Raw genomic sequence first — 24936 nt, 5'->3', positions numbered from 1 at the left:
AGAAGAAAGTTCTGATTAACATGTTTGTTAGACACATATCAATAGCACTGTTAATTTCAGTTATTGCATTTTGTTTTTATTGTTATAAGGAATTCTATATATCATTTAATGGTTTGACCAGAGATGTTCAAATAATATTTTTTAACACAAATTTAATTGATTCTTAGAGTAAAATTCGGAACAGAAATAATTCTGTGTGAAAACATAATTCTCAGTTATGAAGTTTTTATAAGTGGTTTTATCAAAACATATATGAATTTATGTTATCTATCTATTTGTATTTCTGCTATGATTTTGTTTACCAGAATAAGCTGCCTCTTACCTAAGGAATGTGTTTTCTTAGTCAGATCTTTGGATTAATGTTTCTCTGCAGACATTTATGTTATATATGGTTAAAATAATATAGATTTAGTATAATTGTTTTAACAAACCATTGAAGGCATTTAAAGTTTAATCAGTTCTTTGTATGTGTGTTTCCCTGCAGACATATATGTTATATATTGCCTGACTTAATAAATGTTTTAACAAACCATTAAAGGGATTTTTAAGCTTTCTTTCTTTTAGGTTTCAGGGCTAGTTGAAGATATTTCGCTAGAAGCTTTTGTTGCATATCTTTTATTAATTGTTATTTACCGTCATTACTGTATCAATAATTTTCTATATTAACATTTAAAACCTATTACTATTGGTAGTTGTTCAACTTGGATTTGTTTCTTGTTCCTAATGATTTAAATCATTAACTTAAGAGAGAATTTTGATATTGTAAACAGCGTTTTTACTTGTTATTATAATTGTCATTTTTACATACTGTGAGGATGTCTTTTTAATGAATTTGACAGTAAAATCATTTCAATATCGTTTCAGCCTTTTTTGGTTCCAAGCCGGCAGAAGTTGAAAAGGAAGAAAAAACAGAAGACATTCAACAAGCTGAACCAGAAAAGGTCAAAGAAATATCTGGAACAGAAAATATAGACCAGGAGCCAGTAGATGTTACTAGTAAAAGGGAAGATGGTAGAAATGAGCAAACACCTGAAGAGTTAGATAAAAAAGAAGATATTATTGATGAAGGTATTCTTGGTAAATTTGAAAAAGCATTTGAGGCTATGTCAGAAGAAAAAGAAAAAGCAAAAAGTGATAAAGAAAAGGCTGAAACTGACCAGGTTTTGAAGAAATTTGAGAAGGCATTTGAAGCAATGGCTAAGGATAAGACTGATCCTTCTGATGATGATGAAAGTTTAAAGTTTGTTAATGAACAGGGGGAAATTGATGATGAACAAATACACAAGAGAGGAGAAACTGTAGAAGAAATGGAAATAAAAGAGCCTGTACAGAAAGAAGTTGTGAGTGAACTACCTAATGAAAATGATGAGTCAATTGCTGATATTCTATCAGACACTGTTATTGAAACTGGAAGTTTAGAGACACAAACTGAGAACACAGATTCAACAATGATTGACGCAACCTCTAGCTCCGAGTTTATAGAAACACAAGGTACTAATATTGGTGAAAATAAAGGTACTGTTATTGATGGAACTACTTTTGCTGCTGATTATTTGGATGAGACAGTGGCCTCTGTAACACAATCCTTAGTGGAAACAAAAGTCATTGTTCAAGGTTATACAACACAGACAGATTCTGACCAGATTGAACCTTCAACAGTAGTTGCTGAATTTGAAGATTTTGATGGAACACATATACCAGCAAATTATATTTCTGAAATCCAAGATGTTAAAGACAGTATACAAGTTGCAAGTACAGAATATCAGCCTTTAATGCAATCTGACAGTGATATGCATTTACCAAAAGATGACAAACTTGACCTTCAACAGGAAATCCCCAGTCAGACAGATACACAACTTTCACCATCAGAAGTAGAAATTCATTCTGAAACCATTTCCTCTGAACAAACTGAAGGAATACTTGATACAACTTCTACTCCTGCTGTTGAAAGTCAAAGTACAGTTACAGATAGTCTTACAGCAACAGGCACATTTAAAGATGTCCCTACAAAAACTGCTGACACATTATATCCAACACAAACACTAAGTGAAACTGCACAGACACTTGGAACATCATTTGAATTCCATTCAATGGCAAGTGAAGGGGAGCAGACAGTGCCAATTGAAACAGGTAAAGTAATAATGGAAACAGAACTTCAACAAAACAATGAGACTGTAGATAGCCATATTGTCCAGGATCAAGTCCAGCCTTCCCTGGACCAGGATGCTTACAAAACAGATCTTTACCTTTCAAGAAAACCGTTGTCAACTGGCGTAACAGAATCAACAGAAACAACTACTGATTCAGTTAACCAAAACACTGATCAAAACAACAATGACCCAAATCAGAAAAACATGATGGAAAATGTTATGGACTACTTTAAAGAATCAACTACCCAGCCAATGCCAGATTATGAAATTGCTCCGCCTACTGATACCCCACCCACTGATGACCCTTACAGCAGTGAGCACATGCTCTCAAGGAAAGTGCCTGATCCTGCCCTGGAAGAAGAGGATGAAAACAAGCCTGGAGTGGATGTCGTCAAAACACTGGAACAGACCCTGAAAGCATTGATTGACATAGTAAGTTTATTGTACATTTTTTTTTTTTAAATTTGATGAATGATTTAAACTTTTGACTATAGGCACAGAGCAAGGGCATTTTTCATAGTATGCCAAACATTAAGCTACATGAAGAGCAGATTATATCGTTACAGAACCCAATTCAAATAAATATAAAAGCATGTCTTCATTTAATTGTTTCATTTTAAGTTTAAGTAAACATTTTTGGCAGTGCACATGTACTGGTTTCTACACAGGAAATGGTATCAAGCATCATAAGCTATTTTTGCGGGGGGTTTTTTGGTTTATTTTTACACCCACTCAAACAGAAATTATTATTGATAAACTATGTTTTCCAGCTGCCAGGAAGCATGCAGTCAATGCTGGAGGAGGAGCCCCTGGGTCTGTCCCCACCCCTTACACTGCTTGTGTCAATGCTATCCACCTGCGTTCTGGGTGTCCTTACATGTGTAGGATGCTTGTGTACAGTAAGTAATATTTAGATTCTTTATCAAACAGTAAAACTTTGTCTTGTGTTCATAACTTAACATACCTTAGCACAATCATTTAATTATTCTTTATTGACATTGAAAATCCTAATTGTGTTTTACCAGTATTCTAAATATTTTAAAAGAATTATTTACCGGACTTAGTTCTATTCACATTTGTATCTTGTTTAAAATGTATGTTTTATATTCATGTTTGATTGATGTTTAATGTTCATGTTAGTATAATGTTTAACTTTCATGTTAGTATGGTGTTTAATGTTCATGTTAGTATGTTTAATTTTCATGTTAGTATTATGTTTAATGTTCATGTTAGGATGATGTTTAATGTTCATGTTAGTATGATGTTTAATATTCATGTTAGGATGATGTTTAATGTTCATGTTAGTATGATGTTTAATTTTCATCTCTGTATGATGTTTAATCTTCATGTTTATATGATCTTCAATATATTCATCTCTGTATGATGTTTAATCTTCATGTTTATATGATCTTCAATATATTCATCTCTGTATGATGTTTAATCTTCATGTTTATATGATCTTCAATATATTCATCTCTGTATGATGTTTAATCTTCATGTTTATATGATCTTCAATATATTCATCTCTGTATGATGTTTAATCTTCATGTTTATATGATCTTCAATATATTCATCTCTGTATGATGTTTTATCTTCATGCTTGTTCGATGTTTTATCTTCATGCTTGTTCGATGTTTAAACTTCATGCTTGTATTATGTTGAATTTGTCTTGGTGCTATATGTTTTTCAAATTAACAGATCTGATATTCTTGTTTTTACTATATTGTTACTACATTCAGAATTGTCCTGTTATTTCCAGGGTGGAAAAACAAGGCTTGAGAAAAAGGACCCTCTTGGTAAGTTTCATGAGAGAGAAGACTTGTTACTTCAATATTGTACAGTACTGCTTACTATTGCTTAATTAATCTGACATAGTATTATATGAGCCCTTTACATGCTCCCTGTCTATGCTTTAGTACTGGCCCCAATTTCTCGAAACTTCTTAAGCTTAACAGGCTTAAGTAGCTTATTTCAATTAGCTGAAATACATACTTAAATCAAATTTTGATGAATGGAAAATGGTTTATTGTGATTATCATAAAGATAATTCCTACCAAAAGTATAAAGACACTTAAAAAGTTGATGTTACACAAATTATTGAAATACAATAATAGTGAGCTTAGCTTAATCCTGTTATAAGGGACTTAAGAGGTTTTGAGAAATTGGGATTGTATTAAGATGATCCTGAATTCAACAGCAACAAAAAGAATGTTTGATCAAATGTTGATGACCCGGGGAAGGCACAGGAAAATCACTAAACATTTTGTTAGTCTATATTGTGAACCATTTCGAAATGTCACTCCTTCCAAGTGTTCATTCTTGATATTCAGTGACAATTTTATTTCACTATGTGAATCATTTTTGAATGCACCACTTGACAATAATGATCCAGTCTTGTTTTCCAGTGGTTATCCGCTCCCTGGAGGAGAAACTGTTTATTGCGACCAAGGAGAAGGAGAATCTTGAGGATGAAGTGCAACTCAAAGAGCAGAAGGTAGAAAATAAAAATAAAAATATGTTTATTTTCATACATTAAATTTTGCTTTATTGTAAGGGAGGTAACTTTGTTCAAACTTCCTGTCCATGTGTTCCAGGAGATTTAAACAATTAATAACAATTAATCTTATCTGAAGTGACATGTCAGAAGGGTTGCACAGTACTAAATCGCTTTGTTTGTAATATCATTATTTTTTTTCTCAACAAGTCATTAATTTGATTATGCTATTTAGAAATGACACACTTCAAACAGCATCAAATATATACATGTTTTGCTCATTGTTTTGCCTGACTCATTATTCATTGGTGTTGAAATATTGATTTTTCTACACTGGTCACATGACAGGAAACCGTTTACTGTGAAACTTCATGATTAAAGTTAAATATTGATTAAGTATTGTTTCAACTCATTCCAGATTTCTGAGCTGAAAGTGGAGGTGGACAGTCAGCAGTCGAGTTCTGGCACATTTGAAACAGACCTCAAAACCATCCAGGTCTGTCATTGGTTTGTTTATAAAAGAATGCGCTTATGTCTGCATCTCCTTAATTCAATGGCAATGTGGTCAATATCACATGTAGTTTTTTGCTTACTTTAACCAAACCAAAGAAGTAACCAGTTTTATACAATAGCCTGCTGGTATTTGCTATTTTGACCTGTGCATGTGTATAATGATGTTTTGTGTGTCTCCAGCTCCATAACGAGTCTTTAAAGCAACAAGTCTCCATGCTGCACCAGGAGATCACAGACAACAAGCACATGATATCCGAGCTGGAGCAAGAGTGTGCTCAGAAGTCAGGAGAGGTGGAGGCCTATGCCACAGATGTTGAACACCTCGAACACAGGGCTAATGAGGCAGATCTTGCCTTGAAAAAGGTAGGAGCGTCTGTTGTTTTGTGAAATATTTTCGTGTAAACAAATTAATATTAATAAAATATTTTCAGCTCAATTAACGTTGATATATTTAATGAAAACCTAAAATGAAACTTAAAAACAAAAATGAAACTTAAAAAAAATGTATATTTTGTCAAAAATGAAACTTGAAAAATGGTATATTATGTCAAAAATGAAACTCGAAAAATGATTTATTTTGTCGAAAATGAAACATGAAAAAATACATGCAACATGAATGAAAATAATAATTTGTGGAAAGCATGCAAGAAGGTCCAAAGCCATGTATAATTCAATGTCACTTGGTATTTTGCGTGCATTTAACATTAGAATAAATTGTACCCATGTAGGCATTTACAAGCCTGTCAGAGAAGGGGGAGGAGCTAATGAAGGCTACACAACTGGTGGAGAGTCTCACAGAGCAGGTCCGGCGTCTCGAAACCAGGAAACAACAGGTCAGACAGGCTACGCTTCTCTCCAAAAATCTTTTTAATTAAATCTGTTGGAAGTTGTATAAATTTTTGTTTTCTTAAGCAGGCATGATCATGTATTGGTTGATACATTTTACATATAATAATAAGAATGAAATAATAAATTATAAAAAAATGCTTATATCATGATACTTTATGATAAATGCCTCTGTTTTCAGTTGGAAGATGAGTCTACAGACTGGTCTGAGAAGTAAGCTCCTATATGTTGCTGTCTTTAAATGAATTGTTTAGGACAGAGATAAAGTTAAATGGGCAGTTTGACCGGAGTCAATCTGCAGGTTTCTTGACATTCATTTAAGGAATGATATGATTATAGGGATGACTGCCTGTAATGAGTATGTAGCAAGCTCATTTGGAGACATATCAGAGATTCTATTTGAGGTTCTAAGATTCAAGATCAAGTAATTAACAGAGAAAAAGCTCTGCTTATTAATTTGGGATTTGGGATTTACCCGAATTATGTTGTAAATATTTGGTAATGGCAAGGTCATGTTGAGACATTCTTATTTCAAATGATTTTTAATGGTCATTTGTCACCAGTTCTAAATATGATTTCATCTTCTGTCATCTTGATATTTTGTAAGAATGGCATTTCAACTGTTACATGATCTACAGTTCATGTGTGTGTTGTTTGCAGAGTGAAGGAGTTGTCTGAGCAGGTGGAGCAGTCGAGCGTGGAGACTCGTAGAATGCAGGAGGACCTGGCCTTCAAGGAAAATGAACTCGAGGTATGCCCAGGCCTTAATATTTCCCAGCAAATAAAGTTTGAAGGGATCAGTTAAGTCAGCCTGGCTGGCCAGGTGGAACAAACTATTTTCAGAAGATTATGAGAATTTGCTCAGATATCCAGTACACATTTTCACCAAGATGACTGTGTACTTTTGACTGACATATTGTTTCTTTGCCCTTGGAAAACCCATTCTTGATTTATGCAATTTTACATTTATAGCTGTATGGGACTTGATACAGATAGTATCCACAATATGACTGATTCTTGACATAATTTTGGTATGCAACAGTCACAAAAAACTCAGTCAGTTATCAGTCTCAAAGCATTTTATCACATAGGAGCATAGCACAATTCAAAATTTTCTGTTTCACTCTTTTTAAATGCACACTATCTCATAGATATTGTTGATACATGTTTATGTTTATTATGTTTGTACTGAAGAACATTTTGTGCTCATGAAACATCATTCTTAAAAATATTGAGCAATGATGTTTATCAAGATATTCCGTAAGAGATGAGTAAAACATAAGAAATTTTGAATAATACTATGCATAATTGTAGAAAAGTGAGTTGGGCTTGAGTATTTTCATGACATTAAGGCCCGTTTTATGTACTGGTACTGATCTTCCCGGTCATGTTCTGTTTGCAATGTATTAATAGGATATATGATGTGTTACAGGTGTTGCGGGATTGTTTCCTGCAGGTAAAGGCATTCCAGGGAGAGGACGTGATCCAGGAAGAACAAGGTAATGTTGGCTTGTGGTAGATATCAGACAAATTTCATAATCTATTATAATATTGAAATAGATATGTGTAATCAATAATCGAAACGGAAACTATCCAAACTGTATTTCTAATGAACATTTACATTCAACACCTGATAAGTTTTTCAATTTTATTAAACGCAATTGGTCCATGGTATTGAAAAAATGCTTAAAGTGACTCTCATATTAAAAATCAATATATACATGTAACACATTTATAACAAACATAAATGCATTTATGGAAAATATTAATCACTGATAAAAAAATTGAAACCGTGTATTAAACCTGAAAACACACAAATATTCGAGGCTATAGAATAAGATCATTAATGTTTATGATTGACAAATGTTTGACTTTTAGATGAGACACCTGCAGATCTCAGTGAGAAATTAAAGCAGATGATGGATGTTTCTCGTGTGAACGCGTCACTGCGAGCTGTCGAGGAGGAGAGGGACGTCCTCAACAACAAACTTGCCATTGAGATTGAGTCTCGCCAAGAAATGGAGGGTAGGGGCAATTAAAATTTCATTTCTTTTCAAACGTTTGTGAAGCAAGTTGTGTTAACATTTCATTGTTTATGTAACTATTTGTGATAATGTGGACTTGTGTTGTTAGGCATATCGGAATTAAAATAGAATTTCAGATGTTTTGGTAAGAAGCAAATGTGCTAGCTGCATCGTAAAGGGATTCGTTTTAACCTTGCTGTCTAATTTTTCATTTTTGCAGTACTGTAAATTCACAATTAAAATGAAAATTGCTTAATGGTTTGGTTTCATTATTTATTTATTTATTTAGACAAGAGTTAAAAGGAATATTTTTTTAACCAATCCATCTATCTTTACAGACCAGATGCAGTCATTGAAGCGCAAGTTGGAGGGCGGACAGACAGACAAAATGAAGGCTGAGAGACAGTGCCAGGAAGCTCAGACTAAGCTGGAAGTCCTCTCCAAATACTTCAGGGAGAAAGAGACAGAGCTCACAAGGTTTGCACACATGTTTTCAATCTTGTAAACTCAGCTATTATCACTAATGCAGAAAACCTGTGTCTCCGCCTCAGTTACTCCCATTTTGAACTCCCTGTGCTCTGGTTTGAAACTCTTCATGCTCCGGTTTGGAACTCTCTGTCACCCATTTTAAACTCTGTGCTGCCATTTTTAACTCTCTGTGCTGCCATTTTGAACTCCATGTGCTTCCACTTTGATCTCTCTTTTGAACAACAGACACTGAAATATGATTTCGACATAGCGAAAAAATCTTGATAGAAAAATCGACATAAGCGGAATTATTTATATATATAAAATGAAGGAATAAATTAGGGACCGGGGGAAAATTTGACACTACCAGAAAATTTATACATTATCAGAGATTGACAAGGTGGGTTTGGACTGTATTCCTGTAATTTCTGGCAATCTTACTCATGTATGATTTCACAGTATGCACCAATTTTCAGACAGCCATACTGATGTACAGTATGCTCTTCATTTCAGGCAACTGGGTGAGCAGGAGGTGCTAAAGAACCAAAACATTTCCAAGCTCCAGTCCTCAGACTCTTTCACACAGGAGCTATCACAGGAGAAAGAGCTTTACAGGTGGGCATGATTAGATGAATATTATGGTTACTGTCACTTTAATATATATTAAGTGGATGGATAAAACATGATATTTGATCATATTTTATATGATTTTTTATAAATATATATACTTTTTATGTCCTTAATATTCTTTTTAACAAAAGGTTAACAAATAGGGGTGAAACTACTCATACGTAATATATTCAGCAATTGTTGTCATCAAAACTTGGTTATCATTTTATAAGAAAACCAAAAATTTCAGTCATGATGAAAATTGGCCTAATTGTTCTCTCACAACGAGTCTATGTTTGCTTGACCCCTCATCATCCTTGTATACATATCAGAGTTATTTTTAGCTCGACTATTCGAAGAATAAGGAGAGCTATCCTAGTCACCCGAGCGTCGGTGTCAGCGTCGGCGTAACCACTTATGTTAAAGTTTTTGTAAGAGTTTGTGTACCACCTCAAATATTGGCATATGGCTTTGAAACTTTGCACACTTGTTCAACATCATGCCCCCCAACTTGACACAGGAGGAGGTAACTCTATCAAGCATTTTGACAAAATTATGCCCTTTTTTTACTTAGAATTTACTTTAAAGTTTGCGTACCACCTCAAATATTTTCAAATTCCATTGACATCTGGCTTTGAAACTTTGCACACTTGTTCACCATCATACCCCCAACCTGTACACAGGAGGAGGTAACTCTATCAAGCATTTTGACAAAATTATGCCCCCTTTTCGACTTAGAAATTACGTACCATCTCAAATATTTTCCATTCAATTTATATAAATATCTCAGCACATCATGTATTGCATTGAAATCTAATCTAACAGTGTTCTATGCATGTTTTGCCAAAACTTTTCAATCCATACACCGAAAAGCGGCGGAAAAGTCGAGCGCGCTGTCTCTGTGACAGCTCTTGTTTGTATGAGCTGAAGGCCTTATAACGCAATCTTGAATATGAATATAACTATGTATTATATATAATATTTTATTTAATGAAACCAGTAGAATTGTTGATATAAAGATAGAAAGTCTAGATAAATGTACAAAATAAACATAATAATAGATACGTACTGGTAACTCACTTGACCTTAATGATCAAAATATAAAAAAAGTGTATGATTTGTGTAGGGACAGAAAAAAAGAAGATATTTGAGCATATGGCACTTATTTTTAACTGGGGAATTAGTGGCCAGGTATCTTTTAATTGAAAACCCAATTACAAAGGCTAGTATTTTTAAGATGATTACATTTCTTGTGCATCTATCTAGACCTTCTTCATTTAAGGCCAAAATCACATCAACAAACCTTAATATCCCTAGAAAACAGCATCTACTACATCTATTATTATTGAATTTGCATTCTGTTTAAATTTAGAAACATTAATTACACTTATCAGTGTGTTAATTATGATTTTGACAAGTTGCTAAAGTATTTCTAGTGTTACAAGGATCAGTTCACAAACCTCCAGCTCGGTAAATACATTTCAGTAACAATGGTCACAGTAACCTCAATTATGAAGTATTTTTCATTTTCATTTCAGGCAACAAGTGGATGATCTCAAAACAGAAATCACAAAGGCTGAAAGAGACTTCAGATCTCAGGTGAATGTTCATCCTCTACACATTTATATCTACCGTATGTAGTATGCAATGAGATGTAATATAAATGATTTATTAATTTTAATTGTCAGCGTAATAGGGATCTCTTACAAAGAAATCTATAAGCTTAGTTGAGTAGCATATTGCCCCTCTTGTTCACATTATTTTCTCTCATTTTTTCAAAGATGTTTTGAGATATTCTTATAGCCTTCATGTTGTCAATGGTTGGTTTCAAAGCGCCGCCAAGCCCCTTGCCGAATAGGCTTCAGTCCTCTGGCTGCAAGTTCAATCTCATCGCTGCAAAAAGAATCAGATAAATGTTGACATCAGCTTGCAATGCCATTGTTTTCATCATACTTGTTTGGGTTTGTTTTAGATTGCTGCAAACGAGAAGAAAGCGCATGAAAATTGGGTATGTTTTACCTGTTCTTGTATGTATATGTGAATGTTGCTGTTAAGTTTAAAAGGTGTTTGCAAAATTTTGCTTTTTTAACGTGTACAATGTACACATACCTGGATCAACAAAAAGTAGTTCACACATACACAATCCTGGATTACATACTTCACAAAAAGTAGTCCATAAGCACACACACCTGGTTAAGACAGTTCACAAAAAGCAGTCAACACATACACACACCTATCCAAGTAGTGTTTTGCGACCTCTCTAATAATCACATGGCATAATTTTACAATTTAATTTCATTTGTTATGCTTTTTCCTAGTTAAGAAAACAATTGTTTCTACAATAGTCATGTACTGAATAAATTTGTAATTTTGTTAAATGTTTAGTTTACTTATTTCTGATGATATGTAAATGTAAAGACTATGTAGATGACTGAAACAGCCTCACACAATAAGAGCATGTCAACAAGAGCCAAGAAAAAATAAATTATGAATTGGTTTATTCTAAAATTAGATTTGAAAAACAAATTTATGTTGGAATGTTAATAAGCTTGTAAGCATATGTATATAAAGTATTTTTTTACATCCCAGTTGGCCACGCGAGCTGCAGAGCGTGAATTGAAGGAATCCCGACACGAGTGTGGCATGCTCAGACAGAAGTAAGTTCTGAAAGTTTACAACCTTTAGGTCCACTGTGGGGATTTTTTCTTCCTAAAATTTGGCCAAGTTCGGGCCCCATTCACTTTTTCAGAATTTGGCAAACATTAACAGCATTTTCTGGTATGGATTTGTTGATGGACTTTATAAAATCCCCCTGTTGATGTTTCTCAACATAGAATTCAATGTAAGCAATGGTATAAGACCCATTTCTAGCTCTTTCCACATGTATTATATTCATTGTTTTGGCCCCATTTACAAAATATTGAGAAAAAAGCATTGTTTGTACATTATAAAAGCACTGAAATAGAAAGAAAGAAAAATACTAACGTCAACTTGCTGTTGTGCAATTCAGTAAGAGAAGTATGGAATAAACTTGTCAGTAAAACCTCAGTGTGAGGTGCTAATTTTTATTCTTTCCACTGACAAACTTTCTCCAATGGTATTATACATGTAGATTAGATTAAAAGATTAAATGTGTCACAATCTTCATTAAAATAAGAATTACCAGTATTTTGAATCGTTTTGTAATGTTATTATGAAGAACTCGAGCTGTTTTACGTATATGTATATATCATTTATGTTATCTGCAAGATTACTATCGTAAGTAGCATACACTGTAAAGGATTTCTTTTTCTTCAGCATTTATCATTATTCCTTTCAGATATTTGGAAGAAATAATTTAAAGCTTGTCTGTCTTTCGAAGAAAAAGAAGTTGAGGAATAGTCATAGCCTTGGCACAGTTGTCATCAATGTTCAAAACTTGAAACATGGGCATATATCAAAAGCCTTTCAAGATATTCATATGAAACTTGGTACACATATTTCCTCAGACATTTGGTACTTGTACAACCAGGCCCATAACTCTTTTTTTTTTAATAATGCCCCTTTTTTGACTGAAAAACAACAGTTGAGTGATGGTGTATGTTCTGCAGTGCTTTTGTTCATCTCATAACTGACGCTGAACGAATTGTCCTAATAAACTAAAGATTTCTCAGAAAGGAACTGATTTTTGAAGGTTTTATTTTTATTTAAATCTTTAACAAATGAAGATATTAAATTTAAAAAAGATCTCTGACTTACTTTGTTGATGGAAATTATTTCTTTGAGATTAGATCAATCATTAGCAAATTGTAGTGCATGTATAATATATCAGTTTCAAAGTATATCTCTTTTAAGTTCTTTTTTTACTTGGCCATATTTCAAAAAACTGCTCTTACAAATTCATATGCAATTTTGAACAGATGTTGTTAGAAACAATAGGCACATGTACAGCAAGACCCTTAATGCTGGCTGTAAACTTCATTGAGTTGTGCAACTTTTTGACTGAGAATCAACAGACATGCATTGGATTTCCCTCAGAATGCTCTTGTAACTGCTTCAGGTTGTCAAAATATAAAGTGAATATTCGAAACGCTGCAAGCATTTTGAACATCGTAAATGCTCAAACTTGTTATGATTTTTGTTTCATTTCTCGTTCTTTTTCTGTGATTTCGTAAGCTTACAGTCTCAGCCTTCTTTCCGAACTCCGCCGTATAAATTCATTAAAGGAATTCAAAAAGTTTTCTTGATTTGATTAAAATGAAAATATTCCATCCAAAATTTGCTTCTAAGTAATTTTTAGCTTGTGTGTTTTTCAAAATTAATAAGTTGAGGTAGTGTTATAGGCTTGGTGTAGTCATTGGTTGTGTCATCAGTGTTGTGCGAAATCTTTAAAATCGGGCCTAACCGTTTAAGATATTAAAATGAAACTTTGTACACATGTTTCTTAGACAATTAAAACATGTACAGCAAGGTCCATAACTCTGGCTTTAATGATTGTTGAGTTATGCCCCTTTTTTAATTGTATTAAACAGTTAAGCATCGTTGTTAACTCCATGGGTCATTAGTTTTAAAACAGATTCATAGACGCATAAAATAATTTTGTCATATAAAAAAGGATGACAAAGGCTAAACAAACATGAATGTCAGTCAGTGGATGGTTTGTAACGAAAAATCTTTATATTCATCAGGTTGACAGATTTGGAGAGGAAACTTATGCAGGGGCCACCACCTGGTCTTATCCGACCCATCACCCACCGTCCAATGCCTCCACCTGGTAAGTATTGAACTTGTTATTTTGTGAGGTCAATGTTAAACTGTCATTAAATTGAAGATGTTCTAGTAGTTTATGTTTCTGCTGCTCATCTTATAGGTATAGGGTACATTCCCCACCATGGGTGTTTTTTTCGTGGCCACTCAGAATATTCCTACCAAAAAAATCACACAAAAAAACACATTAAATATAATTCTATAATATTCCAGCTTTTGTCGCTATCAAGCTGAAAGTAATGTGTGTTTAATGTTTATGGTGAAATGCCCCTTAAGTAAGATATTTCTTTTTGTCCTATTTATTGTTGTTGTTTTTTCAGTAAGCTACTTGTCTTATAACTGGTGTGATGAGTATTTTCTATACAATGTTAGATTTGAATTGTTCTCTACTTTAACTATTTATTTTTTTGGCAGTTAATTCTTCATATTCAACAAAAAATTCTGCTCCTTGTAGTATATGCAAGAGAATTGAACAATTTCTAATATAATCATATTCAATTTATTAATAAAAACATGACATAAAGCTATATTTGCTCTATTTCAGGTATGCTGAATGGCCCCCGGCCTCCACCCCCAGGGGAGCGCCCTGGATCCCGTGGGTCAGTTCAAGGACGTATAACCCCCCGGCTTAGGTTTGCTTGCTACCTGTATACCTCTAACAAATTAACTGCCATTTGCCACTGTTTATAATAGCCCGGTTGTGTTGGTTCAGATTTTGTTGATAGGACGTTCTGTATTGAAGTAGGCTAGTTTAGTTTTGATATTTCATTGAGTGAATTTGTTTTTATTTTTACATTTGATTAATACAGTGTTAAGCGTTTTAATTAAATTCATGTATTTCAGTGGAATAAATGGAAAGAGAAAATATAGAAATTCTAACATTGATTTATTTTTAGATTGTTTTAGAGAGAAAATGGCAATGTACTGTATAGAAATTATAATATTAAATTTTAGATTGTTTTAGAAAGAAATATGGTATCAGTGACATTCTGTGTGTGGTAAGGCCCATAACTGGCTTTAATTATAACAGAGTTTTGCCCCTTTCATAATGTAAAAACCGTTAGACTGTAGGACAAGTTACAGAATCGTATTCTGGTGTCCCTGTTTATTAAAATTCATGCCAAGGTTGTATATAGAAATTCTTCTGCATGTTCAACACATCCTAGTTTGGATAAATAAAAAAACAGTTGACACTATATTGTGAGTATAAAAGCAACATATGATCATTAATACTAATAAGATTATAAATATTAATACAACAGTGCTTCAACATTTATATTGAAGTTAAAGCTCACATTGATTAAATTTAATACAGATATATTTGTAGAGAATTACTAACATGCAATATGTATTCCATAATATAATGTATACATATATTATGTATTTTCATTAACAAATATTATAATCCGTATTTTTAACCTTACTTATTTTTTAAAGTTTAATTTGTCCCTGGTGTGAATTTTAATGGTTTTGTGTGTTGAAATCCTGCAAGCAATGAAATAATGCTCTATTGGAATCCATAATTATTCATCAAAATCACAGTTCTTTCGAAAAAAATAATATGAATATCAAAATTAAATACAGTATGTATTCACTGACATGGAATTATTTCATGTCTATATCACAATTCATTTATCATCACTAAAACAAGTTGTGTATACATAAATAAATATTTCACATTTTGTTTTTGATCAGGTAATAAGAGAATGCTTAACTTTGTGTAATACCGTGTTGTTGTTTTTTCCAAATGTTTGAAACATACTGACTTTTATCTATTTCATATTTCAGGGATGATGATTATCGAGCATCACCTGTTGGTGGATATCCCCCACCCCCTCCAGACAGACGACTGCCCCCTGGAGCCCGACCCCTACCCCCTCATGCGACTTCTCCCCCGCCCTTCGCCATTCGACCGCCTTACCCCGGAGATCGCAGGTCCCCACCCCCATTTGACCGTTACCCACCTCCCCCCATTCGAGGACCTAGACCCCCCTATCCCAGACCCCCACCCCCTCACTTACGAAGTCCCCCACCCCTAGGCAATTCTTCTGAGCTTGATGATTCAAGGGATTCTTCTAGGCAGGGTAAGGGGCTTGTGTTTTTCTGATTTTAGTTTGGTTGTGTGTTGCTTTTTAACTGACAAGCATTTGGATTTTATGTTGTTAAATCACATGATTTATGTATATCTAACTTGCTGATACTATGGTATCAAAGACAAAAGGGTTCGCTTTATACGTGATTCGATTAAAGTGTTTATATTTCCTACATTTATTTCATGTATTAGAGGTGCATTTTAAATCCAATTTTTGTTTGATCTGAAAATAATAATGATGCAGCAAAAATAGGAAAATAAATAATTTATATAAATTTTATTATATCATATTAGACATAGAATCAAATTAAATGCTAATTTATTTTTATCAAGATGATGAAATGAGTGACTGTTCTGATTCAAGGTAGTAGCTTGTTTAGTTCGCGATTTATTTTTGCATGTTGGGAATTTTTGCTTTTCTGTTTTTTTTTCGAACTTAAAAAGGTTGAGGTATTGTCATAGCCTTGTTTTTGTGACCTGTAGAGTTGTGCAAATAATTTATCTTTAATGTTAAGATAAAAAAAACCATTGAATTTGTTTCATGAAGAATGAAGTTAATCATTTGTGCAGCAATCAGGTAAGAGTAATTGTAGAGTTATGCCCCTTGGGAGATGGAAAAAAAAACAGACAAGCGTGAAATCCATATGCGGTTCTCTTGTTAATTTGATCTGTTGTCTGATTATTTCAGTGCATGTTGGACTGTTATTATTATGTTAAAACTCTTTCAAATACTGTACGAATGTTTGCCTAACATTGGAGACTTCAACTACCAAACAAGCAAAGAACCAAAAAAAATATATATTGGAGATTCCTTTTCTCATAAGAAATTGAATTTTATAGTTAAATGTATTAATAGATGAAGTCTTTAAATTTTGTAGCATTTTATTTTGCTTCATATGCAAACAATGATAATTATTTTACGATACATTTAAAATTCATCCCTTATTTAATGTTACACATTGTGATCAGTTTCATTTCTCAATCCGATCCCATTGAAAATTTTCATTTAATATGATGTAACATCATTGCCCTCACGGGACTCATATTTCGTTGACGACATCACATTTCATACTTAGATCAATTATTATTCTAGCATTATAACAGTTAAACTTAAGAGGATAAGTTGATTGTATAGTATAGATCTCGACCTTTAGCTGAAACTGTTCCACATATGACATACAATTAGGCCATAGCAAATTCATTTATGTATGTATAGCGTCAGGGTTCCAAGATCAAACCTGCTTAATAAGCTGGGGAAAAAAACATCAAGAAAAAAACAAGCATGCATACTTAAACTTATCTTATATATACTACAGGTGGTCGGAAAAGCGCCCAGAGCAATTTAAAACTTGAATTGAAAGATATATATACTTGCTATATCATATATTTTTATATATTTCTGTGGCTTAATTTTGATTATGGAAAAAAAATGGTTGGATGGCTCGAATCCTACCGGCCATATGGCACATAAAATAGAATCCATTTGGCACGGCCTAACTCCTAACAATTCATTTTCACAAACACAGTAAACATATTGTTATGTAAAAGTATTACTTGTGTTTTTACAGACCGGGTGTCCCCCAAGTACAACCGAGCACCTCCACCCCACGACGGACGAGACCGCCAGCACCGCCACCAAAGCCACGTGTGAACAGGCACCATTCCGGAAACTGGGACTAGTGTGCCAAAACAGAGACCTTGGGCCCGGAGAGCCTTTATCAAGAATGTATTTTCTCTGTATTACTATTATAATCACAGAGAAACTCATTGCCATGTCATTCCAAAAATGTCTGTTAGCGTTAGTCTATACCCCAGAATTGACCAGCACAGTATTAAAATAAATGATAAAGGCTTCACCGTGAAATTAAAGTTCCCAAGGTTACCATCAGGGTCTTGATGTTTACAAACAAAATGTGCATTAGTTACAACTGCAATAGCAGTTATATGTTACGTTTTATGTTGGTTTTGATGTTGTATTATGGAATATTTGCAGGTTTTAAAGGAATTGCTTCTGTTCTAAAAAAATGGAATACTGGTTGTACAGATTTGTTAGTGTCATTTTCATTACTGACGTGCCAAACTAGGTTCACAATTCGTGTTCTAAGGTCACCCGTGCTGCAATCAACCCCATCCCCCCTCCATCCCAATCCTTCACATATGTTGACTTTATGATCCATAAATTGCATTGATAATTGTATTGTACTTAATAAGAGTAATTAATAGGAAGATATGTGAAGAATACATCTGGTAGCTTTGTCCCTCAGCATCAAATCACTGCCTTCATTTTCATACATTTGGCAATTTAACAGTGGGCTTTATAATGGATTTAACAAAGTCAGGGGGTAAATACATTACAATTAAAGGACCTAATATTTTTTCTTTTGTTTCATTTTGGAAAAGGAAAGTGTGTAAGATAGCATTTACTTCTAATTAAGATTGTGCTTACCTGTCCAGTTCGGTAAAATATATTTTCTCAAAATTCTCTTTCGTATATTTTTGTAGCAGTCTACTTGCATATTTAGCTTGATGGTAGAAAATATAAGATATATCCCTAGTGGGCTCATAAAGGCTTAGAAATGGTCTAGAATGGAATGTAGATGTATGTACCTTAAGATGTTATAAGTGCCTACTTATATTTATAGTAATTAGTAAAACAATTTTTTGGTAACCTTAAGATCTGTTTCCATAAAATCTTAAAACATTAAGAAGTTAGGTTGTTTTTCAATTTCAAATATACTCAATTATTTCAATTCTTAGACATTGATATATTAATTTGATGTATTTGATTCATAAGCATAAAATTTGATGACATAATGTTGAATGCATAATTTATATGTAAAACATGTATTCCATACTGAATGTATTTATTTTCTGTGCAATCTGTGATTTATTGTTTTGTTTAAGACATCTTGAATTTGATCATTTAGATACATGTGTATTTGCAATTCTTGTTTTGTTTGCATGGTTGTGTTGTTATGAAGTCAGTTCATGATGTTTCTTTATGAAAACAAAAATAGAATATTTATGTTTTAAATCCTTTTTATTAACTATCAACCTGTATTCAATGGCATAGCTTGGTAAAGGAGCTACGGAGTTGCTCCCCTTTTCCCAACTATTTTTCTCTAGTTTTGCCATTAATTTTCTTTCACTTAATATATGAATGATGTTATGCATAATGCGCATGTCACTATCACTAGCTATCCAATAATGTGTTAGCATGACAGTATATCTAAGGCCTTATCTAAAGCTCCAATGGATGTGTTCCAAAAATTTTAAAAAAAATATTTTATTTTGCAAAATTTCTTTGATTCTATTAGGTGCATGAAGAGAAAGCACACAACAGTTTATTCCATTTGCATATCATTTATTCCATTAAGTTCTATTTGTCTAACAAAAAATGTTTACCTTTGTAAAGCCTAGTCATTAGTTCTGAAAAAAGTTTCCATATTTTTTTCAATGTAATGTTGGTAATAGTGTTGTATGTATGGGGATGGGTCATCTCAATCAACTGACCATTTTAGCCAGGTCCAGATCAGCTTACTATCCACTAATGTAAATTCAATTAAAATGATGAATTTGAAATACAAATGGATGGCTGTTACACATTTTATTTTCATGTGACTGCCATTTTAATGATGTAAGTAATAAGTATTAAAACAAGACCAACTCACTTCCACCAAGCGTTTTTACTTGATTTAGTTATCAGCACCAAAATGAAATAAACAACATATCTATGACATCATAATTTAAAACAATGACTACAATTTGGTGTATGTATCTTGACCTTTGATAAATATTTTCCTTCTCAAAATGATACAGGATACATAATGGACCTTTGAGGCGGCTGGCCCTCTTGATGACTAGAATTTATTTCACAAATTTCTAATTAAAAGTACATGAAATTTCCCAAAAAGTATGTGTTATTATTGCATAAAACACTTGCCTCTACTCAATAGTGATATAACAATGGATCCTTTCTCTGCTTCTGTTGTAAATGTACATGTAAAGTAAGGCTGATATGGATCATATTATGATGGTGAGTGGTCTGAGATGATCTTGATTTGATATGCACTGTGTGTATTTGTGCAGAGTAAGATTTATGTCTGTAAAATGGTGATTAAAATATATAGTTAATGACAAATAAAATGTTAAAGATGCATTTCTTTTTGCGATTAATATTTTGTTATGAGCGTATATACCAGAAAGTATATTACTAATACTTTAGGGTAGATCTTGAAAATGGATTTCAAATACTGTTCTCTTGGTAGAGAGAGCAGAGAACCCAACTGGACAGACAGTAACTATGTAATGCACGGGTTCTGTCTTTAAACAGTACGGAATAATCAACATAATGAGGCTGTAATGCCCGCTAATGCTGAGCGCCAGATCAAGCACTGATTCCATTTGAAGAAAAAAGGGATATTTATATGACGTTTGTGACGATGTTAGCATGCAACCATTACCATGACTGAAAAGCAGCACAATATTCATATATACAACTAAGAAGACGTGACCTGCGTTACAATATGCACACAAGGCAGCATGACTCAACTTAAAAATATATAGTTCTGGCACTTAATTGATTAGGAAAAACACTTCTGTTGCAGTGCTCTTGAAACATCATCTGGTATGAAGTAGGTTAAAAATTAAACCAGAGATCTTCACACAAGAATCAGAGGTATGACAATTCAAGTTATAATTGGCAGTCAATTGATTATACAAAATGTACACCTCAAAATGGTCACCGGTGTTAAATTAATGAAGCTAAGATATATTCAAATAAATATTTGAGCTGCTAAGCAACAATAACGATGCAGTATCACACAAGTTGCACCAGAAATAAAAAGTGTTGTATTTCATTATGTATATAATTATTTAAGTAAGAAAATTGTTTGAGTACATTAGTGCCAAACATACAACTAATTTGAAAATCACGCCGTGCAACCTGTATATAGGCATTAACGTACTAAGAAGACACTGCAGGTTTTCAAATTTATAAGCTTATACATAGTGTAGGAGCAACATAAATATTGCTTACAGCATAAGTCATTACTATTTATTCAAAGTAAGAATGTGTTATGACTGATACTGATTGTGTTTCATAAAAAGTAAACCATAGAATATGTCTTCATTTTATTATACAATAATCTTATATCATAACTCAATGATATTTACAGGGAAAAATTCAAATGTTGGCAGTAATTATTTAAATGTTCAAAAATGTTTTGAAGAAAGTGTTTTGGTTGGGCTAAGCCAGGTAAAACATACTTTTTCGAAAAAAACGTCATTACCTTTGCTTAACACTTTTCAACGTCCTTGAATCTTGCTTTAAAAAAGTGTTTCCTCCGAGTAACATTAAACATTCTTTTATAACAGTGAAGACATTTTGTAAAACTAGTTCAGATTCGTAAGGAAAGGTAGATTTGTCAGCAAAGGAGGGTTTGTCTATGCATACATGAACAAAGAGTATGTTTGCAATTAAATTTCAGTGTTCTGCCAAGGATGCGCCCTTGCGCCATTGGCGCAGAAAAAATCGTGATGGCGCAACGAAATACCTGTAGACGGGCCGATTGGCGCACCCGTTTTTCGAAAAGCCGTTTTTACTTAATCGAATTTTTAAGAGCCGTTTAGACTTAATCAATTTCTTTTTCTGATGAAACATTAAATATGAAATTTCAAAATAACAGTAAACCCCAACTGCCAATGTATTCATTCGATAACAACGATTTTCATTGGTCCGTTTACGTGTAACTATCCAACCGCGAGGGGTAGTATAATTTTTTTTACCAAATTCAATGTCATCATCATGGCTGAGAAAAAGAAAACAACTCAAATTGGAGGGGGGAGATATAAACAAATTCAATTTCAATGAGGCCCTGGTGCATTAAAGGAATGCAAAACAGAGGAAAATGTTCCTGGGTGGAATTCCGCGTATCTAATGGCCCCAAGGACCCCCCCCCCCCCCCAAAAAAAAAAAAAAAAAAAAAAAAGAAGAAATAAATAAAAAAACAAGATTTTTTAATTTTTTTAGTTGATTTAAAAGATACTAGTGTGCTTTTGGGCCAGTTTTTCTTCTACGGCAGTGTGCTTTTGACCCCAAAAGTTCCCCAATGACCGAAATGGTTTCAGCCCTCCAGCTGCCAGGTCAATCACATCCCTGATAAAGCATAACAACACATTGACACATGAAACTGTTTATTAACATATATCATTGTGTCTCATTTGTGCCAAGTTTAAAGTTTTTCTAAATGTTGAATGGATCTGTCCAATACTTGAGAATACTGATGTCATGTGGATGTTACACCATGGATATAATGGGTAAATAAAACACTCATTTAAAAGTTTTCATTTTTCCCCTGGAAAAGGTCATGGCCCTTCACTTTTGTAAATGGCCCCTAATTTTCATGACTGCTGGGCCATTCGGCCCCATCTTTTTCAATCCTTGGCAGAACACTGAAATTTTGTTTCTATACTAAAACATATCTTATCATCTTAGATTTAATCACTTCTATTCATGCATATGCGGAACCTTGAGAAAGTTTAAGTGAAATTGCTAGTTCTATATTTAATGTCTTATTCCGACTTCAGAATATAGATTACAGTGTACAGTTTTAATTTGTGAAACGCAATAAATTTGCAAATATTAGGGACACTTTAATAAAAAAATATCCGAGGCTGTTGTTCATGCTTATTGTGTTTTTTTGATAGAATCTGTCCCTTTCGACGTCCACTTTTTGAAGCAATGGAACCGACAACAGTCGAAGAGGCAGGTGTTAATATAGCTAAGCAGACGACTCGTTAGGAGCGTCTTGAACAGTGGAACACTCACGCGCTTCCTTCGTTCAATCTTCGTCACCACCGGCTTACGGTAGCTGGTACGACAGAGGCATTTCCAAGGACATTGATTTTCGAATTCAGAATCATCACCCTCTGAGCTAGAGCTTATGTCTGAAATTGAGCTAAACAGATCGTCATTGTTATCGGAATCTGGTGGATTGTGCTTTGTAGAGTCAGCTTCCAAAGCCTCTGCTGATATGGTGGATGATCGCTCCGATGACCTCAGACGCACGATAAGTTTTAATGTAATTGTCCAAGGTCAAAGTTACATTATGAACAGGCAAGTCGAACTAGTATGGATTGAAGGAAAACAAACACCGTTTGAATGAAAAACGGGCATTTATTAAAATGCCATAAATGTTGATAAGGTATTAAAAAGGTAATTTAGAAAAGATTTCCGAAAAAAACATATCTGGGTGGACAAAATCGCCCACTTTATAGATGCATATATTAACAAAGTGGTCAGAAAATAAAACATACAGTTACAAAAAACAACATGAAATCTCAAAATTAACAAAGTTGGGTGAACACATTCGGTAGAACAGTAATAAGACAATGGAAAATACAAAACGTTGCCCGAAAAACAACAACAAAACAACAAAAATGGTATATCTTAAGGTACGAGGCGTGAAGTGAAAGAAACGGAGAAAAGAAAGAAGGTAGACCTTGGAAAATACTCTAATAAAAATAAAAAAATGGAGGAGGTGGGGAGGTGGTGGTTAAATAAAGTCCAGAGACTGGCGAGCGCTTTACATACGCCAGAGAGAACAAAGAAGAATGGCAGACGCCTTCTGATTGGCCTGTAGCGTCACGTGGCACGAAAAGGGGATAATTGATTGGCTCCTGGGATAAAGTGAGCGTATAGCGTACTCCCGAGATATTGCCTAAATCCCGTGCCACGGACGTACAGAAATAAATTGTACAACGCCATAAATAATTTTATGTTTGCATAAAACTGCATTTATGTAATTGTCCAAGGTCAAAGTTACATTATGAACAGGAAACTCGAACTAATATGGATTGAAGGAAAACAAACACCGTTTGAATGAAAAACGGGCATTTATTAAAATGCCATAAATGTTGATAAGGTATTAAAAAGGAAACGCCGCCCAGAGTTTAAATGGCGCTCGTTGGCGTTTCCGCTCCCTGTCATTTTCTTCCTCGTCACCAAGATTGCGTTTTCGTTTAAATGACTTAAGGTGATGTCTTGATGCACAAATTAAGGAAGAATCTGAAAATGAGACTGAGAATAAGCTGCTACTCTTATTAATGGAAAATTTACTTCGCACTTAGTCATGCAAAACTAGGAATATTTAATTTTTTTAGTTCTAAAAATTTACATAATTCATAGTTTTACTTTATAATACATTAATTATTACAATTTCTTTTTATGAATTCACAGTATTTTTCAAAAACTTTTATAGAAAGTTTAAATCTTCATTTTTACTGTATTCAATACCTTGCTTCTAACGACAATGCAGCTGCGACGCAACTAGTATTAAACGGTTCAAATATTAATTGTTTTGCATACAAATATTTATATATTGACCAAGGTTAGGTAGAACGAAAACCAGTCTAAGGCGAACTTGTATGGACGAAGGGAAACACAAACACGTTGATTGAATGAAAAAAGGGCATTTATTCAAAATGCCATAAAAGAGTTCTAAAGTAATATATATACACATGTAGTTTTTCCAAGAGATCATATCTGGGTGAATAAAACCGCCCCATAAAAGTGTTAAGAACTAATATACATACACATGTAGTTTTTACATAAAGGAAATAAAACTTACACATAGAAATCATGAACAGGAAAAAACGTAAATAATATGAAATAAGAATATTCTCAGGAGGAGGAGGGGAGGAGGGGAGGAGGAGGTAATCAAAAATTTATTAAGTTTGGCGAGGCAATCGCCCACGCCGAAAAATATCTGAGAATGGCCAAGAACAATGTCATTGGCTTAGGCGTGTCACATGATGAAATCTAGTCAAAACGATTGATTAAAAATAATAAACAATGCTAAGAAAATACCCTAACGGTTAAAAAGGTGACACACAACTAATAGTTTATTTGTTCAAGTTTATAAATGATTTAATGTTTTTCCATAATATTTCATTTATATATTGACCAAGGTTAGGTAGAACGAAAACCAGTCT

General features: G+C 33.5%; 1 protein-coding gene across 6 annotated transcripts in view; it reads left to right on the top strand.

Moving 5' to 3' along the window:
- The window catches only part of LOC128207943 (transport and Golgi organization protein 1 homolog), a 33352-nt gene extending 13253 nt beyond the window's left edge, over positions 1-20099 (top strand). For 3 of the 6 annotated variants that reach the window (XM_052911160.1, XM_052911159.1, XM_052911155.1), the window contains 21 exons: positions 865-2582; positions 2921-3049; positions 3910-3946; positions 4556-4644; positions 5063-5140; positions 5338-5520; positions 5886-5990; positions 6185-6216; positions 6664-6754; positions 7436-7502; positions 7882-8028; positions 8366-8504; positions 9009-9110; positions 10643-10703; positions 11077-11112; positions 11694-11761; positions 13772-13857; positions 14395-14482; positions 15639-15934; positions 16276-16306; positions 17511-20099. In XM_052911160.1, coding sequence (XP_052767120.1) covers positions 865-2582; positions 2921-3049; positions 3910-3946; positions 4556-4644; positions 5063-5140; positions 5338-5520; positions 5886-5990; positions 6185-6216; positions 6664-6754; positions 7436-7502; positions 7882-8028; positions 8366-8504; positions 9009-9110; positions 10643-10703; positions 11077-11112; positions 11694-11761; positions 13772-13857; positions 14395-14482; positions 15639-15934; positions 16276-16306; positions 17511-17622 — 3695 coding nt within the window. In that variant the 3' untranslated portion in view covers positions 17623-20099. The remainder of the gene's footprint in view (positions 1-864; positions 2583-2920; positions 3050-3909; positions 3947-4555; positions 4645-5062; positions 5141-5337; positions 5521-5885; positions 5991-6184; positions 6217-6663; positions 6755-7435; positions 7503-7881; positions 8029-8365; positions 8505-9008; positions 9111-10642; positions 10704-11076; positions 11113-11693; positions 11762-13771; positions 13858-14394; positions 14483-15638; positions 15935-16275; positions 16307-17510) is intronic. The other 3 variants (XM_052911158.1, XM_052911157.1, XM_052911156.1) reach the window with 3 other exon arrangements.
- The last annotated feature ends 4837 nt before the right edge of the window (positions 20100-24936 follow it).

Source organism: Mya arenaria, chromosome 11 (genome assembly GCF_026914265.1).
Source record: "Mya arenaria isolate MELC-2E11 chromosome 11, ASM2691426v1".
Taxonomy (NCBI): domain Eukaryota; kingdom Metazoa; phylum Mollusca; class Bivalvia; order Myida; family Myidae; genus Mya; species Mya arenaria.
The sequence above is the reverse complement of the archived record's forward strand: the minus strand, read 5'-3'. Positions and strand labels throughout refer to the sequence as shown.